Genomic DNA, 16,956 nt, shown 5'->3' with positions numbered 1-16,956 from the left:
TGATCTATTCTCACATTTCTACCGACACAGGTATACCATGTTTATTACATTTCACTACTGTCCTTTCAAGTAACTTAATCAAAATCCACAGTAATCATGTTTATTTTTAATCACAAAATATACCTATTTTTATAATCTATGATACTATCTTTCTTTCATATCTACGTTTCTTACAGGTTGGTATTTGTTTTATTTTTAAAATGTACATATGTCTGGGGCCAGTCCGGCGGCACAGCGGTTAAGTGCGCATGCTCTGCTTCTGTGGCCCTGGGTTCGCAGGTTCAGATCCCTGGCGCGCACCGACACACCGCTTGTCAAGCCATGCTGTGGCGGCGTCCCATATAAAGTAGAGGAAGATGGGCACAGATGCTAGCCCAGGGCCAATCTTCCTCAGCAAAAAAAAAAAAAGAGAGAGAGAGAGAGAGGCAGATTGGCAACAGATGTTAGCTCAGGGCTGATCTTCCTCACAAAAAAAATAAAAATTAAAAAATAAAATGTATATATGTCAAAGAAGGAAAGATACTAGATTTAAAACAGGGAATGGGTTGGAAATAAATTTAACCCTTTGGTATTTTTAAAATATATATTCTGTGCCTTCAATGCATTCAACTTTATCAAATAAAACTGGAAATTTATTCTAAATCGACTCTGACAGAAAATACATGCCTACCACCCACCACTGCGAGGGATTCTAGCAGATATTTTGGCCATTTCTCAAGAACAAGTGGTACTGTACATTTCAGAACCACTTACATAAGATGTGATTATTAATGTACACACTGGTGGTAAACAGCAATCCCGAGAGCAATCTGGTAAGCACAATATTCAAAACCTGAAAGAACAAAACAATGAAAACCATCAAATGTACTGCCCTGTAGAAAAGAAGGAAAATACTTAATGATGCGGTTTGTCCCAAAGCAATCTGCTATTAAGTTCTGGTATCTGAGTATTTTTAGATATCTCAGAAAATCCTGGAAGACCATGGAGATGGAGGCCAGCACATCGAGTTCTAGGCCAAAGAAATAAACGTGCTGCTTCCACCAACCGTAAAATTCAATGCAACAAGACCAGTTTCCATAAACTACAATCTCAACTCATAAAAATCACTGCAAGTGACAGGCTCACTCGCACCTTTGCAGCAGCACCAGGACTGCAGCCAAGAGACACTGGGGGGTCCTCCCTGGAGACCTGAGCAGCACCTGAGAGAGAAGAGCCATCGGGGATGGATGAATACTAAGCTCCCCTCTACCGGCCTGCACATTTGTTCACTCCCTACCTTTCTAACTTTCTAAGAGACTAACCACTTGTGATCTAGAACATTCTTTCAGCAGGGGAGCTCTCTAGAAGAGCCAAGTGCTCAATGCTCACTCAGTGTGAACTTCTCTGACACTCCCTCCTAACTTTGGCTCCTCTTTTCACCACAGGTGGAATTCTCAGTCAGGACACCAGCTTGGTGGTCCTTAGGCATAAACTAAGAGGCCCTGAACACAAGGTACTGGCCACGGCAGAAGGTGCTGGGGCAGCCAAACACGAAGCCGATAGCCTCCATCGCTCCGTAGCCACAACATACACGCATGCAGATAAATCATCACCCACGGGAAGGACGTCACTTTGCTGGTAGCCCTGGCTCCCTTTCTGAAAGCTGCATACTGAGATCACAGACTCCCCTCTACAACAGTGCTTCAAGGGAGCAGAAAGCACTTGGTAAAAACAACAAACTCACAGCTACATTAACAGTACAAAACAGAGCTGGCAGTGCATGGCTATCAGCCAACTTCTAATTCTCGAGCCCCGTGTCTGCAGGACACCCACATGAAGTGCCCTTTTAGGTGTCACCAATAGACCTTCTGTAGGCCCTGAGTCAGGGGGCTGCAAGTAACTGAGCTGATTCGTGGCTGAAGCACAGCTGACAAATGCTGGGCCACACTTCATCACTGTCCAATTCTACACCTCCAAATTAAGCAAAAACTCAACCAAGTGATTCAAATTAAAGCAATCTGTGGCAATTATCTGATAAATGTTATTGTACTGGATAAAGTCCTTTTCCTTGGGAACAGATGGAAGTCATGCTGTGTGCCTGAAAAGTCAGCTCTCTGCAAACACTTACTTGAAGGGGACGTGGGTGGCTTCCTGGAGGGCTGCTGCTCTGCCTTGGGGCCGCTGACGTGCCCTGTGGGTGTGTCCCGGTGTCCTTCAGGGCTTAGCGAGTACTGGAATTGGATTGTCCCCGACTCCACCTGCCTCACCTACGGTGGACCACAACACAAGCAATGACGGCCACGCTCCCTGCATCAGCATCCTTTAGTTAGAATAGTTCAACCAGGAACAATTCGCCCAGCCCTAAGAGACTAGGTAAAATCAAGGATCTCTGAAGTCACGTGTTCTTAGATTATAATCAATTTCTGAGGAGAAAACAATTGGCTGTGGCATTAAAATCCCAGAAGGCCACGTTATCACAGAATGACCCTTACACAAGTAGCAATCACAAGTTTTCTCCAGTTTTGAATGTTTTTTAATTAACACATGTAAAATTGACTTTTTGAAGTTTGGAGTATAGTTCTATGAGTTTTAATACTTGTAATCCCCACAAGGGTACAGAACGGGTACAGAACAGCTCCATCATCCAAACACTCCCCAGTGCTGCCCCTTTGTATCCAGTCCTGCCCCCGCCTACACCCCAAAATTACTGAGCTGCTCTCCATCACTGCAGTCTGGTCTTTTGATCAATGTCACGTAAATGGAACCATATGGTATACAACTTTTGAGACTGGCTGCTTTCACTCCACACAATACTGATGAGATTCCTCCAAGTCATTGTATGTATCAATTTGTTCCTTTTTATTGCTGAGTAGTATTCTATTGTTTGATAAACCACGGTTTATCTATCCATTCACCCATTTAAGAATATTTGGGCTGTTTCCAACTTGGGTGATTATACATAGAGCTGCTATAAACACTGGTGTACATATTCCTGTGTGAACATAAGTTTCATTTCTTTAAGGACAGGATTGCTGAGTCCTATAGTAAGTGTCTATTTAATTTTATAGGAAACTGCCAAACTGTGATTCACCTCTGGACTCTGTATTCCACCCATCCATCTACGTTCCGGTTCCTTCACCAACAGCACTTTATACTGATTGTCGTAGCTTTATGTAAATCTTAAAATTGTGTATTATGATTCCTCCAACTTTATTCTTCTTTTCAAAATTGTTTTGACTCTTCTAATTCTTTTGCCTTTCTGTACAAATTTTAGAATCAGCTTGTCTACATCTACAAAAAAAAAATCTTGGGGCGGGCCCGGTGGCGCAAGCGGTTAAGTGCGCACGCTCTGCTGCGGTGGCCTGGGGTTCACCGGTTCGGATCCTGGGCGCGCACCAACGCACTGCTTGGCAAGCCATGCTGTGGTGGCGTCCCACATAAAGTGGAAGAAGATGGGCACGGATGTGAGCCCACGGCCAGTCTTCCTCAGCAAAAAGAGGAGGATTGGCATCAGACGTTAGCTCAGGGCCAATCTTCCTCAAAAAAAAAAAAAAAATCCTGCTAGGATTTTGATGGAAATTGCATTATCTATAGATCAATTAGGGGAGAAAATATATCTTTATATGTTGAGGCTTCCAATCCATAAAGACGTTATGTCTCTCCATTTATTTAGTTCTTCTTTGATTTCACCTAAGAGTAACCGCAATGAGAATAATGACATGCAGCAAAAGTAACGTTTTATAGTTTTCAGCATACAGATCCTGTACATATTTTGTTAGATTTATTTCATTGAGGGGAGGGCTTTGTAAATAAATACGGTTTTTTTAAGTTTTGCTTTCCAACTTTCATTGCTAGTATACAGAAGTATGATTGAATAGAAATATGATTGAATTTTTTTTTATTGTGGTAACATTGGTTTATAACATTATATAAATTTCAAGTGTACATCTTTATACTTCTATTTCTGCATACATTACATCATGTTCACCACCCAAAGACTAAATTACAATCCATCCCCACACAGGTGCCTAATCATCCCTTTCGCCCTCCTCCCTCCCCCCCTTGCCCTCTGGTAACCGCCAATCCAATCTCTGTCTCTGTGTTTGTTTTTTGTTGTTTTTATCTTCTATTTATGAGTGAGATCCTATAGTATTTGAATTTCTCCCTCTGACTTATTTCACTTAACATAATACCCTCAAAGTTCATCCATGTTGTCACAAATAGCTGGATTTCATCATTTCTTATGGCTGAGTAGTATTCCATTGTGTACAAATACCACATCATCTTTATCCATTCGTCCCTCGATGGGCGCTTAGGTTGCTTCTAAGTCTTGGCTACTGTGAATAATGCTGCAATGAACACAGGGGTCCATGTATCTTTACACATTTGTGTTTTCATGGTCTTTGGATAAACACCCAGCCACGGAATAGCTGGATCGTATGACAGTTCTATTTTTAATTTTTTGAGGAATCTCCATACTATTTTCCATAGCGGCTGCACCAGTTTGCACTCCCACCAGCAGTGTATGAGAGTTCCCTTCTCTCCACATCCTCTCCAACACTTGTTGTTTGAATTTTCTATCTTGACCTCCTGTTGTATCCTGCAACCTTGATAAACTTACTCATTCTAGTTTTACAGATCCCTTGGGATTTTCTACATAGACAATCATGTTGTCTGCAAATAAGGGCAGTTTTGTTTCTTCCTTTCCAATCTGTACGTCTTTTATTTTGTTTTCTTGCCTTACTGCACTGGCTAGGACTTCCAGCACAATGTCCAATAAGATTTTGAACGCTATGAGTAGATATCCTTCACTTGTTGCTGATCTTAGGGGGAAAGCATCCAATCCTTCACCATTAAGTCTAATGTTAACTAAAGGGTTTTTGTAGATGACCTTGATCAGACTGAGGAAGTTCTCTTCTATTCCTAGTTTGCTCAGAGTCTTTATTATAAATGGATGTTGAATTCTGTCAAATGCTTCTTCTGCATCAATTTCTGCATCATACAGTTTTCCTTCGCTAGGCTATTACTATTATGAATTATATTTCTTGATTTTCAAAAGGAAAATAGCCTCGTATTCCTAGGATAAACCCCTACTTGGTCATGGTGTATTATTTTTTTTCCATATCGTCGGATTCAATTTGCTAACATTTTGTTGAATATTTTACATCTTTGTTCTTGAGGGATATGTGTCCACAGTTTTCTTTCCTTGTACTGTCTTTTTCTGGTTTTGATATCAGGGTAATACAGGCCTCACAACATGAATTGGGAATTGTTCCCATCTCTTCTATTTTCTGGAAGAGATTGTATAAAATTGGTATTATTTCTTCTTTAAATATTCAGTAGAATTCACAGTGAATTGCCCTGGATATTTCTTTTTCAAAAGTTTTTAACTATGAATTCAATTTCTATAATAGTTATAGAACTATACTACTCAGGTTATCTACTTCATCTTGGGTGAGTTTTGATGGTTTGTTGTTTAGGATGAATTGATCCATTTCATCTAAATTGTCAAATTTATGAGCATAGAGTTGTTCATAGTATTCCCATAATGCCTTTTAATACCTGTGTGGTCTGTAGTGACATCCCTTCTTTCATTCCTAATACTATTAATATGTGTGCCCTCTCTTTCTTCTTCTTCATTTTTCCTAGAGGTTTCTCAATTTTATTGAGCTTTTCAAAGAATCGGTTTTTGGTTTCATTGCTTTTCTCTATTGTTTTTGTTTTCAATTTCATTGTTTTCTGCTCTTATCTTTATTATTGACTTCCTTGTGCTTGCTTTGGGTTTATTTTGCTCTTCTTTTTCTAGTTTCTACAGGTGGAAGATTAGATTATTGATTTGAGACCTTTTTTCTGTCCTAACATTAGCACCTAATGTGATAAATTTCTATGTAGGGTGCTGCAGCTGCATCATACAAATATTGATACGTTGTATGTTCAGTTCAAAATACCTTCTATTTGTTTCTTGAGGCTTCCTCTTTGACTCACAGATTATTTAGAAATGTATTATTTAATTTCCAAGTATTTGTAATTTTTTGTTATCTTTGTTGTCGAATTCTAGTTTAATTCCATTATGACCACAGACTATACCTTGCATAATTTCAATTTTTAAAAAAATTATTAAAGTTTGTTTTATGATCCAGGATGTGGTCTATCTTGGTGAATGCTCCACGTGCATTTGAGTGTGTATTCTGCTGTTGTTGGGAGGAGTGTTCGATGAATCATTTAGATCCAGACGGCTGATGAGGATGTTCAGTTCTTCTATATTCTTGGTGACTTTCCACCTTTGTGTTCTATAGTTTACTCTGAGAGGAGTGTTGAAGTCTCCAACTATGAATTTGTCTATTTCTCCTTTCAGTTCTATTAGTTTTTTTTGTGTGTGTGTGTGTGTATGTGAGAGGAAGATCAGCCCTGAGCTGACATCCATGCCAATCCTCCTTTTTTTTTTGTTGAGGAAGACTGGCCCTGGGCTAACATCCGTGCCCATCTTCCTCCACTTTATATGGGACACCACCATAGCATGACCTGACAAGCGATGCGTTGGTGCGCGCCCGGGATCCAAACCCAGGCGGCCAGCAGCAGAGCGTGCGCACTCAACTGCTACGCCACAGGGCCGGCCCCTCAGTTCTATTAGTTTTTGCTTTATGTATTTTGAAACTTTATCTATGTCACATGCATACACTTTTAGGATTGTATGTCTTCTCAGCGAATTGACTCTTTTTTCATATATAATATCGCTCTTAATTCCTGGAAATTTCCTTTGCTCCAGAGTCTACCTGTCTGGTAGGAATGAATACAGCCACTCCAGTTTTCTTTTGATTAGTGTTTGATGGAATGTTTGTCCATGCTTTTGCTTTTAACCTTCCTGCATCATTATATTATATCGTTGGACCTTGATTTTTTATGCAACCTGACAATTTCCGTCTTTAAATTGGTGTGTTGAGACTCTCTACATTTTATGTAACTACTGGTATCTTTGGACTCAGGACTACCATTTTATCATTTGTTCCTTCTGTTTTTCATTCGTTTCCCTTTCTTGCCTTCTTTTGAAACATTCCATTTTATCTATCTATTAGGTTCTTTACTGTCTCTTGGTACTTCATTTTTAGCGATTGCTCTGCATTTACAATGTCCGTATTTAACTCTTCGCAGTCTACTCAGAATTGACGTGTGAGCCCTTCAGGTGGAATGGAGTAACCCTGACACCGTGTAAGCCTCTTTACCCTCCCTCTTTATATCATTACTGTCTTACCTATTATATCTACATAGCTTAAAAATCCTATCTGTCATAATTTCTGCTTCAACCATCTAACATATTTTAGAGAGCTCAAGAGGAGAATACTGTATCATATTTATCATTTCTATTGCTCTTTCTTCATTTCTGATACACCAAGTTTCCATCTGGTATCATTTCTCCTCTCTCTGAAGACATTCCTTTAGTAATTCTTTTAGAGCATATCTACTGCCAATGAATTCTCTTAGTTTTAGTTCATCTGAGAATGTCTTAATTTCACCTTCATTCCTGCATGACTTTTGCTGGAGACAGAAGTCTGAGTTCTAGGCCCTTTCTGTTATGCTTTTAAAATGTTGTTTCATTTCCTTCTGGCCTTTACGATTTCTGCTGAGGAACCCACAAACACTCGAATTACTGTTTCTCTATAAGTAACGCAGCATTTTTCTACGGCCATTTTCAAGACTTTGTCTTCATTTTTCAGCAGTTTGATGATGATGTGTCTGGGTGTGGATTTCTTTGCATTTGTCTCTGGGGTTCACTGAACCTCTTCAATCTGTAGGTTTATGTCTTTGCCAAATTTGGGAAGTTTTCAGTCATTATTCCTTCATGTATTTTAACTGCACTGTACCCTTTCTCCTCTACTGGGACTCTGATGACACAAGTGTTAGCCTTTGTGGTACTGGCCCACAGGTCCCTGAAGCTTCATCCACTGTCTTCCAATCATTTTTCTCTTTCTGGTTCAGGCTGGATAAATTCTATTGATTTATCTTTGGGTTCACTGACTCTTTCTTCTGTCATCTCCATTCTGCTATTGAGCCTATCTAGTGAATTTTTATTTTCGTTATTTTATTTTTCAGTCCTAAAATCTCCACTTGCTTCTTTTCAATCTTCTATCTCTTTGCTAAGACTTTCTTTCCATTTGTTTCAAGTGTCCCCTTGTATTTACTGAAGTGTTTTACAATGCCCACTTTAAAGCCTTCGTCTGACAATTCCAACATTCGTGTCATCTCAGTGCTGCTATCTGTTGAACATCTTATCCCTGCAAGTTGAGATGTGCCTGGTTCTTTGAATGTCAATTAAGTTTAGATTGTATCAAGAACATTTCGAATATTACCCAAGACGGAGTCTCATTTAAATCCAATGGAGATTATTGATATTTCTGTTTAGTCAGGAATCAACCCAGTTTGGCTCAGACTGCAGTTTCTGACCAGCCCCCAGTGGGTTGTGGTTTCAATGTCAGTTCTGTCTCAAAGCCTGTGCAGTGCTTTCTGGATCTCTCCTCCATGTGATCCACCCAGCGGGCACCCCTGGACTGGGTGGAGGTCCACCCACAGTTCAGTTCTCCAAGTCTTTGCTCTGCTGTTCAGGGTCAGATTCAGGCATGTGCAGCTTGGGGGTTAACCCAGCATTCCTTAAACCACTTTACAGGGCGGCTTTCTAGGCTCCTCCCTCTCCACGACCTCCCTAGTACTTTCCAGTTCCCTGGGGCTCCCTTCACAATCGCACAGCCAGGTCCTGGTGTGTAGCTCATCTCTGGCAACACTACCTGAATCCTAGGCCAAGCAGTGAGAGGATACAGTGTTTTTTTTTAAGAAGTGCAGGACTGTATGAAAGACCTAAAGTTCTCATCTGTCATTACTGGAAGTCAATATATGATGTCTAAAATTTATAAACTAAGAAATAGCAGTAGAAGCATAATATTTACAAAACTAAGTAAACAGCATAAGTCACAGCTAAGAGTTGAAAGTGGCTGCCTCTGGAGATATAAACTTCTTTTAAAAACACTATTATTTGCTCAAGAGAAAAATATAGGAGTTGTTTAGGAAAGAAAACATAATCATAACATATTACTTACCTTCACAGTAAATGACATGGAAATAATCATAAAATAAACCCCAAAATTTACTTAGCTGAAAATTATGGGATGTTTATAATATTTATATTTTTAGTTGATTAATATCTGCCACTTCTACTCCACTGTAAGTTCCATAGGATCAGGGATATTTCCCTAGAGTATATACACATGCTCAATAAAAATCCACTGAATGAATGAATAGGATAAAGAGTTAACTGGTATGGGGGCAGAGAACAGACACCTAGGTCTCTGAGCTGTCTCACTTGATAGATGCTGCACTATTTTATAAGATAAGAAACACAGGGAGAAGCACAGGAGTGCTCTAGAATGCAGGAGAATGAATCAAGTTTGTGACCAGCTGTAGTTCATTATTTTAGTTAATTACATCTGTTTAGAGGGGTCCTCAACTAGGGGCAATTTTGCCCCCAGGAGACATTAGGCAATGTCTACAGACATTCTGGGCTGTCACGATTGGGAGGATGCTACTGGCATCTAGTGGGGAGAGGCCAGGGCTGGTGCTGACAATCCTCCAACGCCCAGGACAGCCCCACAGCAAAGAACTGTCTCGCCCAAAATTTCAACAGTGCTGAAGTTGAGAAACTCTGATTAGAAGTGATATTCCTTGTAAAAAATGGTGGTATTTGATATATTTGTGCTCTTAATATAGTCAAACCTTCAAAACACTTATGCCCCAATACAGCTTACACACTTAAAAAGTAAAGGAAATGTAGTGGCATAAGAAGGCTAACACTTAATAGAATGAATATTTATTTATATTCGTACGTACAGAGAGAGAGAGAGAGAAGACAGTGAATGAGAAAGAGAGAAGGGCAATGGCTTCAGGATTTCTAATGGCAATTTTATAATAAGGGCTCAAACTAGACCATGTGGGAATACAGCAAAATGTGGGCCCATAATGAGAGACATTCCTTATAATAGGAAAAGCTGCACAATCAGCTGTTCCCTTATTCAGGTCCCCAAAGCATTATCCAAATCATAAATAACAACACTGAAAATAATGTTTGTTGCTGGAGTCAGCACACAGATGACATACTGAAATGACAGGTATGGTCCCCTTACCTAAGAAAAATGGGACAGTTGAGTCCTAAAAGGTTCCTATTTGCACTGCTGACACAGGCTGGGCATATTGCAGCAATGGAAGCAGAAGAACCAAACAATGCACCCAGACAGAGACCCTGCCCCGACACATTAGTGTCAGGAAGGGCTTCAGACGTCAGCCAGAGCAGTGGTTTCACACGGTGTCAGTGGCACCTGGGTAACAACTACGCATCCTGCAAGCCCACCAATGGGCCAGGGGAGGCCAGGGGATGAGACCCTCACACACACTTCGGTTGGCCCTGCCCCTCTCTTATTTGCTTTCTGCATTGGGGTTCAGAGAAAGCTTCACTTCAAAAATGGATTTTTAAAAATCCTGCTGCAGTCCCACTCTCTGTACACAGCTGGAGAGAGCCGAGGTCCAGCGGCATGAGTGACAAGTCACAAAGACAAGCCGGGGCTTGACACCGACCACCTGGCCCCCACCACAGAACTAGTGCCGCACAAGGCCCATCCTCTAATGCACCAAACATTTCAACAGTCCTTTTTAAAAAGCCTCGTACAGGGGGCCGGCCTAGAGGCATTGCGGTTAAGTGCGCGCACTCCACTTCGGCAGCCCGAGGGTTTGCAGGTTCAGATCCCGGGTGTGTACCAACGAACCGCTTGACAAGCCATGCTGTGGCGGCGACCCATATAAAGTGGAGGAAGATGGGCATGGATGTTAGCACAGGGCCAATCCTCCTCAGCAAAAAGAGGAGGACTGGCATCGGATGTTAGCTCAGGGCTGATCTTCCTCACACACACACACAAAAAAGCCTCGTACAACACAGAAGTGGATCTTATTGTAAAGTGTGTACAAATAAGAGTCAAAGGCCCTGCAGGTTACCCCGAGACCCTGACATGTGAACAGGGATGCTATGAGACCCATGCTAAAGACAGGCCCCAGTGAGTGCACAGCCGACTGTGACTCAGCAATGACACTTAGTTTTTAAGGGCACATTCATGACATGTAAAAACTCTGCTCACGATACATCTGCAAACATTTGTCAACTTCCGGTTTTGAAAATGTATGAACTTGCTAGAAGCTCATAGGAAAAGAATCGTATATACTTACGAAGTGTATAACAATTTACCTCTTCGGAGCTCATGGTGGCTGGGGGTACCTTATAGACCAGGCAGTGTGAAGGGTTGGGCTGGATGCCACCCTGCAGAGGTAACATCACCTTCCCAGAGCTGGCTTCCAGCGCCGGGTTCCAAACAGCCCAGCGAACCATGTGCATACACGCCAAGTTGGACAAAGAGGTGACGGACGCTGCCTAGAATGCAAACAAAGCACATGGGTGCATGAGTTATCACAAAACCCAGCTGGGTGGGGGACATCAATGGTGCTTTCATGATAAACTTTAAATAGAGAGCAGTGTAGCAAGGCAGGGGATCACCAGTTCCATTTCACAAAAGCAGGAACCGAGGTATAGGCAGAACACAGCATCACACAGGCGGCAGAGAGCGCAGGGAAGCCAGCCTCCCATTCTGACACCCCACTCGCCTAAGACCCGCCCCCCATACGGCTTCCCTCTTAAAGACCAACACTGTCTCACGGCTCCTGATCCCATAAGGATCCTTCTGCAGGTTTGTAAACACTCAGCACCTTGCCAACATCTACCCAAATCCATTAGGAAAACACCAGGAACAACCCTTTGTGTTAGTGATAAGCATCTTTGTGAAACAACAAAGAATACAGGCAGGTATTCACTTCAGGGTCATTAGCACACAGTTTCTCCAGCAGCGTCAGCTCCTAATGGTGTATTTTATGCATGTGACTTGATGTGTAACTGGGAAACCAGTCGGGTCAAGTTATGTGCTGCTCCTTCTTTCACCTTCTCTGCCACTGGCCAAACGAAAGGAAGGAGGACACCAAGGACAGTCTAGGATTAGCATCACATTTAAAGAAAGTCATTTCACAAATCTGGTTTCAGGGCTTGACACAGCAGTGTTTTAAAGGAACCCCTTCATGCTTCGTTCAAAAAGAAGCAAGAATGAAGCCCAACTCCAGGCCTTGGTCAGGTACTATGACCCTGCTCAGCTGGTCTCTGAGACTGGGATTTGGCCCCCTGAGAAGGCGACTCAGAGACACTGGCTCTGAACGAGGCCCCGACTGGCAGACTCTGCAGGCTCCTTGGTAGAGGAGCACAGCAGGACCCCAGGAAGGCCAGTTCTCGGGCCACAGGACCCAGGGGGCACTTGGTGACTCCAGGTCAGACTGGGCACCTGGGAAGAGCATTTTCCACCCCCAGAGCCCAGCTGCACTAAGCAGAGTCAGATTGAGATGGTCCAGACTCAAGGACAGCAGCCATGCTCCCCCGCCCCAAGACCCCTAGGTGGTGACGTGGGAGGAGAAGGCAGTAGGTGGTGACATGGAACATGAGCACAGCACTTCACTTCCTAAGATCTCTGCATGGGTGACCGAGAGCCATCTGCACCCCTCCAGGATGAGGAAAGCAAAACAATCAGGTGGCTCCTCTGTCTCTGGGCAGCTAAGGGAGCCAAGGGCCCTCCGTCCCTCTTGACCACTGGCTGAGTGCACTAACACAGGCAGCCGTGGCCACAGGGAGGGCGGACGGCCTGCAAGGAGGGGCCTCCTGCTCCTGGAGAGGAACGGAAGCCCAGGCCCTGCCCGTGGTGGTGAAGAGCACCCTCCCCAAGGAGAGGGGAAGCCAGGGGGACTGCTGCTCGAGCTGCGACGGGAGCCACCGAGGAGGCACGGCTCCAGCAGTGCGCCTGGGGCTCCCGATGGACCCCGCCTATTTGCCTGGACTGGGTGAGCTGCTACGCCATTGTCACGGCGAGGACTTGACTGCTCTTGGGTCCAAGGCAAGTCTCCACACACGCATACAGAAGGACTCTGGCTGGACTCTGACGCAGACGGCAGGATGGCCGACTGGGTTAAACCACAGCTGAGCGTATGTGTGATCAGGTCCCAATAAGAAAAGGAATTGCATGCGTTTCATCCAAGTCAGTCTTTCCAGCCTGTTTCTTGCCATATGATATCCCACCCTATTGTAACCTTTATATCCATGAGGGGATAAAAAACATCCAACATCAGTGTCTGGTTTTGAATTCATCTCTCTTCCCCAAGGCCCCGTTGTGACCAGACCTCAAACCACCCACTTCAGCAAGGCCTGGTCTGATCCTTTACTGGAGCCAAATTTCAGATCACGGGGTAGGCTCCCACCACGTTCTGCTGGGTCACGGGGATGAGCAGGGATTCAGGTCCCTGACAATTCAGTGAGAAAAAACCCACCTCCTGGAAGTAAAAAGAATCAGCAAAGTAAGAAGCCTAAGCATGTGACTCTGTGCCGCAGTTTCAATGTCTGTGAAAGCACAGACGAAGTCTGCCTTTCCCCATCTAACTCGCCGGACAGTGTAAACTGGTGCTGAGCGACTACGGTATATCAATGAAAAGTTGGTTAAAAATCCATCACTTTTTAAAAATAAAATTATTACAAATGTATTAGGAAAACTGGCCACTAAAAAAACAAGAAGGATTCAATAATATCTAAGCTACTTTTGTAAACAGTCATCACCAATAAAACCTAGAAGTTTATTACAGGACCAAAATACAAATCCACATTCTCATACTATTTGTGCAACTCCTTCTGGTTTAATTTTTTAAATTAGGTGATTCCAATAGCTAATTTTCCAATTTCACAGTTCCTTTTGGTTTTTTCATTCTCAATCAATACAGCTGTCTTCCTTGTGAAGCATCTGTCAGTTACACAAATATCCATTTTCCTCACTTTTGTTTTTAACAGCCCTAACAAGAGACAGTTAGTGACTTATTGATCACTCCTGCACAAAGACTTCAGTGGGACAATTAGCGCCTGGTGGCAAATTCAATTGCCATTTATTAGCTTGCATTCTCTCCCAACTGGGCCAGGGTGATACCTGCAGGCTAGAACCTCCCTAACCCCCTACTCCACACCCCACCCCCACCGCCCCCCTCCCCCGGCGCTTTAAGGGGAAGGTCAGGTACACGGAGCACATGGGCAGAGCAAGGGCAACTACTGACTGTCATCATGACAGAGCTCCTCCTGCCAGTGAATTTTAGTGGGTGAGATCAGATCTGTTACTTTACAATGTCTTTTCCTGCCAAACCAGGTTTGATTTCACACAAACTGGAAAAAAAAAAAAAAATACACTGAATTGTTCCCATTTAGACTTTTAATTATAATAGCAAACAATATACAGAAAGCCACAGGAATACACCTGGATTACGAGTCAGGTGTGTCGTGGAACAGAAGTGCCACACTGTCCTTCACGAGGCAAAGAGCAAACAGACAACAGACATGTGACCCCGGGGAACACACAACCCAGGTCCCTGTGGTGGGCGGAATGGTGGCCCCAAAAAGACATGTCCACATCCTGATCCCTGGACTGTGGCACTGTGATCTTACTCTGTGCAGAGGTAATTAAGTATCATGAAATGAGGAGCTCTAATTCCCCAGGTGGGCCCGAAAGCCAAGGACAAGCGTCCTGATAAGAGCAGGACAGGGGCTGGGCCCGTGGCCTAGTGGTTAAGTTCGGCGCGTTCCACTTCAGCAGCCCAGGTTCCTGGGCACAGACCTACACTACTCGTCAGCGGCCACGCTGTGGTGGCAGCTCACATACAAAATAGAGGAAGATTAGCAATAAATATTAGCTCAGGGCAAATCTTCCTCAGCAAAAAAAAAGAGCAGGACAGAGAGAGATTGAGACAGAGGGAGACACACAGAGGGAAGGCCATGTGACGAGGGAGGCAGAGGTTGGAGCAATGCAGCCACAAGCCAAGGAGCACCGGCAGCCACCAAACCCTGGAAGAGGCAGGAAGGATCATCCCCTAGAGCCTCCAGAGGGAGCACGGCCCTGCCAACACCTCGATTTTGGCCCCGCAGAACCGATTGTGGATCTGTGGCCTCCAGAACTGCGAGAAAATAAATGTCTATTATTTTAAGCCGCACAGTTCGTGGCAATTTGTTCCGGAGTCCCCTCGGCTTCTGTCCTCAGACCAACTCAAAAGTCACTCAGAAGCAGGTAAAAACTTCACATTATTTCATGAGGTTGATTTTCTTTGAATTTTCAGTGAGATCTTTTCCTCCCGCCTGGAGCCCCATGCCGGCCGCCAGAGGCCCCTCCACACTGACTCTGGGCACTGAGCCCCAAAGCCCGGAAATGCACACGGAGGGGAGAGTGACACCTACTGGGCAGCGGGAGGTCCTCTGCCCCCGAAGACACCTCCAGAGACAAGGCCCAAAGGACAGACTCTTGATGGGGGCGAGCACACTGGGGCACTTGGCTGAACGCAAATGGAAAAAAGACAACCTATTGTGACAAAACATCTCCAAATGTTCCCAATATCACTCAAATCACAGCAGAAGGAATAAGCCAAAAGAAAGAGAGAGAGAGAGAAACTTAGGAACTATATTACGATGAAGGAGGGAGCAGGGGGCATAGGGAGAAGGCGGCCCTGGGCCCTGGGTGGGCACAGGTGTGTCCCGCGTTTGCACGGTGCAGGCATGTCCACTGTGCGCACCGGCTCATGTGATCCTCATCTCGGCCTGAACGCCGCCGACCACAGAGGGGCTGCGAGCACACGCCGGGGGTGGGCCGAGGCCCACCCAGGCGGCACAGACCAGCAACTTCCTCTGAACTCCTACAAAAGTGCACACGCCCAAGATCATTCATCTCAGCATCGTTTACAGCTGAGAAATACTGGGAACCATCTAAACATCCAAACACAGGAAACTGGGTGAATAAACTGTGGGACACGACGGAGTGCCTGCAGCTGGAGAAAGGGGTGAGGAAGCGCTCTGGGGACGGCCAGGTACTACCGCCAAGATATACTGTTAACACGAGAAAAAGTAAAGTGCAAAACCGCACATAGATAGTCGCTACCCTCTGTGCGTTAAAGGGAACTAAAAAACACACATGCTTGTTAAGATTCACAAAAACCAACCCAGAGAGGACGGACCAGGCATAACGGCACTGGCTCCCCCCGAGGGGTGGGACCATGAAGGAACACAGAAGGTGGGACGTTTTTCTCAGATCACCTTTTGGTAGAATTTTGACTTTTAAAAGCATACTAGTGTTCTATATATTAAAAAAATAAAACTAAATCAATAAGGATGGGAAGGGGAAATAACCACAAAACTGAAAGCCAACATCAACAAGAGGCCCCACTGTAGCTTCAATGAATGGCAAGACCACACCGAGGGCAGAGGCAAGAGACAGGAGAAGTCTACCTGACTGCTCCCCTCAGTCCTGGCTGCTAACAGATCCTGATCTCCTTCTGGTAGGTCTGTTTTTGTAGCGGTATGAACCAAGCAATTCTAACCTTATTTTAGATGCGTCCTAGGACTGAGCACACGAGCAGCTGTGCTGACGGGGCTGGGATGGAGCTAAGGTTCCCTCTGTGGAAGGGGCCTGGAGAGCCCTGCAGGGACGGACTGGGATTGAAGGGTCAGCGAGAACTCAATTCCTGAGCCATGGATGTGTGTACATGTAAGTACATGCATGAATGTGTGTGCACATATGTGCATGTGTTTCCACATGTAAACTTCCTAGCTCTGTCCACTGAGAGACCTTAGAAACAAAGACTGACCTAGTGCCCAGATCCAGATTCTAACACATTCTCCTTGAAAAAGAACCAGGGCTCATCAAAAGCGAGGAAAGTTTGAGAAACTGTCATACTCCAGAGGAGCCTAAGGAGACATGAGGACTAAAAGTAATGTGACATCGTGGATGGGGTCCTGGAACAGAAAAGGATGCTGGGTGAGGAAATTCAAATAAAGTGTGGACT

The 16,956-nt window shown here is 44.2% G+C and overlaps 1 protein-coding gene across 17 annotated transcripts in view; it reads right to left on the bottom strand.

The window, feature by feature from the left end:
• The window catches only part of NPHP4 (nephrocystin 4), a 133,481-nt gene that overhangs the window by 65,185 nt on the left and 51,340 nt on the right, over nt 1-16,956 (bottom strand). For all 17 annotated transcript variants that reach the window (XR_015555876.1, XR_015555875.1, XM_087446931.1 and 14 more), the window contains 2 exons: nt 11,255-11,437; nt 2,108-2,246 (listed from right to left, as the gene is read on the bottom strand). Coding sequence is in view for 15 of the 17 variants with exons in the window: in XM_087446931.1 (XP_087303057.1) it covers nt 2,108-2,246; nt 11,255-11,437 (322 nt within the window). In the remaining 2 variants the exon portion in view is untranslated. The remainder of the gene's footprint in view (nt 1-2,107; nt 2,247-11,254; nt 11,438-16,956) is intronic.

Source organism: Ceratotherium simum, chromosome 22, assembly GCF_057802395.1.
Source record: "Ceratotherium simum simum isolate JZ-2026a chromosome 22, ASM5780239v1, whole genome shotgun sequence".
Lineage (NCBI taxonomy): Eukaryota > Metazoa > Chordata > Mammalia > Perissodactyla > Rhinocerotidae > Ceratotherium > Ceratotherium simum.
The sequence above is the reverse complement of the archived record's forward strand: the minus strand, read 5'-3'. Positions and strand labels throughout refer to the sequence as shown.